Source organism: Salvelinus fontinalis, chromosome 25 (assembly GCF_029448725.1).
Source record: "Salvelinus fontinalis isolate EN_2023a chromosome 25, ASM2944872v1, whole genome shotgun sequence".
NCBI lineage: Eukaryota > Metazoa > Chordata > Actinopteri > Salmoniformes > Salmonidae > Salvelinus > Salvelinus fontinalis.
Window position 1 is genome coordinate 15,123,446 of NC_074689.1, and position 1,941 is coordinate 15,125,386.

Consider the following 1,941-nt stretch of genomic DNA (forward strand, 5'->3'; position numbering starts at 1 on the left):
AAAATAACTCTAAAACTTCAATTTTGTCTCGCCGCCATCAATAGGTGGGCCACTAAAACGCATCGCCAAAAGGTGGGTGGACCCAACAAAATGTTACTTAGAGCCCCCAAAAGGCTAGCAAATAGCTGGCATGAATGACTGTTCCTCCAGTCTAAAATATGAGATGCAATACTATGTACACTCCTGTCTGTTTGATGTTTTCCTTTTTATTAGTGGTAAAGTTAAAGCCGGGTAACCGGTTGTGTTTGTTCCTTTTCATTATAAACTAACGTAAATTCAACGTGAAATCAATAAAAAATGGCACCATGACATTGGATTTAGGTTAGAAGTTGGGTCGATTCAACATCATCACATTTACTTTTTTTGTTGAAATGACGTGGAAAGAATGCTGATTCAGCCAGTTTTTACCCAGTGGGGTGCACCTGTTCTGAATACATTCAAAGAGATTTCATTTCCTTCATGCTAGTTGCTGACTTGTAGTGATCACCCATTCTGTGCTTCCTCCCCGGTGGTATGCAACATCTCAATGACTAGCAACTAGCCTAACCTGATTTGCCACATCATCCCATCAACTGGACGGAATGTCACCAGACTCTCTATAAGCACCTGTAGAATGTGTTTCTCTTTCCCCAGAACACTCAGAAGTGGTACACACTTAGAATAGGACAGTATGAGTGAGTAAGGGAGTAAAATATCCAACAAATGGCAAATACACTTCAAACTTGAATTTGAAATTTGAGCTATCATGCCATCTCCTCCTGTCACTCATTGGCATGTTTGGCTTGACAAAGACAGCAATGGAGTTGGCAAGAGTACAAACAGATCTGGGACCAGGCTATATGATGTATGCTATTCTGTATAATAACTACATGCTAAGTACTGAAGCCTTTTGTTTTAACACTAACTTACTGTTTGTATTCCATCTGCAAAAACATAATTGATCTGTATGGTGTTGTCCCCTGGGTAACCAGGGAGGTCTCTGTGTAGAATGACCCATGTCATCTGTCCCTCCGGCTGGCTGCCCCCTGACACCTTAGCATAGCTCCCCTTCACATCCCCATTAGCTGGGGGCAGACACACACAACCAGGTAGGGTCAGAGTTCAATCTTAAGCATTAGCGAGACAAAGAAAGGGATAAGCGAGAGAGAGAAGAATATCCAGGTAGTGTACCTTGGTCTATCAGTGCTGGGGGTCCCTGTCCATTCAAGTACCTGGTGCAATACATTTTATCTTGTTGAGCACCCATAGCAGGGCTGTGGGGGGAGAGAAATAAGACAATGTACCTTTCAGTAAGAGAGGATTTTAAACTATTTCAATGAAGACATTGTAGTATTAAACTGTGGAAACAACCAGCAAGTCTGATGGTTGGCCATTGCCAAGATGTATTAAACTTAGTCCCATACACTTACCTGTGTGACGGTCTCCACAGCCTTGTTACTCCTGGGGTCTCTCTTCAAGGGCCTTATTTCCTCCTCTGGTCCTGTAGCTCAGACCACGTTCATTCAGCTCGTCCCAATACTAACCATTACGGTCTGGGACTGGGTCTGAATAACTCTGTTTCCTCTACCAAGCAGTCACCTGAGCACTATGCTGCGGTCAAATGTTTTTGACAATAATGCTGGCAGTCCTGTCATGTGTGTGCGGGTGGGTGTGGCGGGAGGTACTTTTTGCAAGTATATGCACAGGGGTTGAGGTTCTTCCTTGTTCAGCCACACAACAAAAGGAGGCGTGGCAGAAAGTAAACAGTATCATGTGGTTTATTGTTGGTTGCTTCTTAATCACATTTAGTTGGGTTGGTGTTGATGCCTTAAATGACTTAATCTACAGTAGATTGTAACAAAGGTGAAGAATAACACTGTTCTTGAGCTCTTGTGTTCCTTGAATTGTCAACTGAGTCATCAATGACCAGGCTACACGTTTTCTCAAAATGTGTTCACGGGT

At 43.0% G+C, this 1,941-nt stretch overlaps 1 protein-coding gene across 1 annotated transcript in view; it reads right to left on the bottom strand.

The window, feature by feature from the left end:
- The window catches only part of dtx3la (deltex E3 ubiquitin ligase 3L a), a 3,118-nt gene extending 1,513 nt beyond the window's left edge, over window positions 1–1,605 (bottom strand). Inside the window, exons 1-3 of the mRNA XM_055882286.1 lie at window positions 1,410–1,605; window positions 1,171–1,253; window positions 910–1,064 (exon numbers count right to left, since the gene is read on the bottom strand). Of these exons, the coding sequence (XP_055738261.1) occupies window positions 910–1,064; window positions 1,171–1,246 (231 nt within the window). The 5' untranslated portion in view covers window positions 1,247–1,253; window positions 1,410–1,605. The remainder of the gene's footprint in view (window positions 1–909; window positions 1,065–1,170; window positions 1,254–1,409) is intronic.
- Window positions 1,606–1,941: the final 336 nt, after the last annotated feature.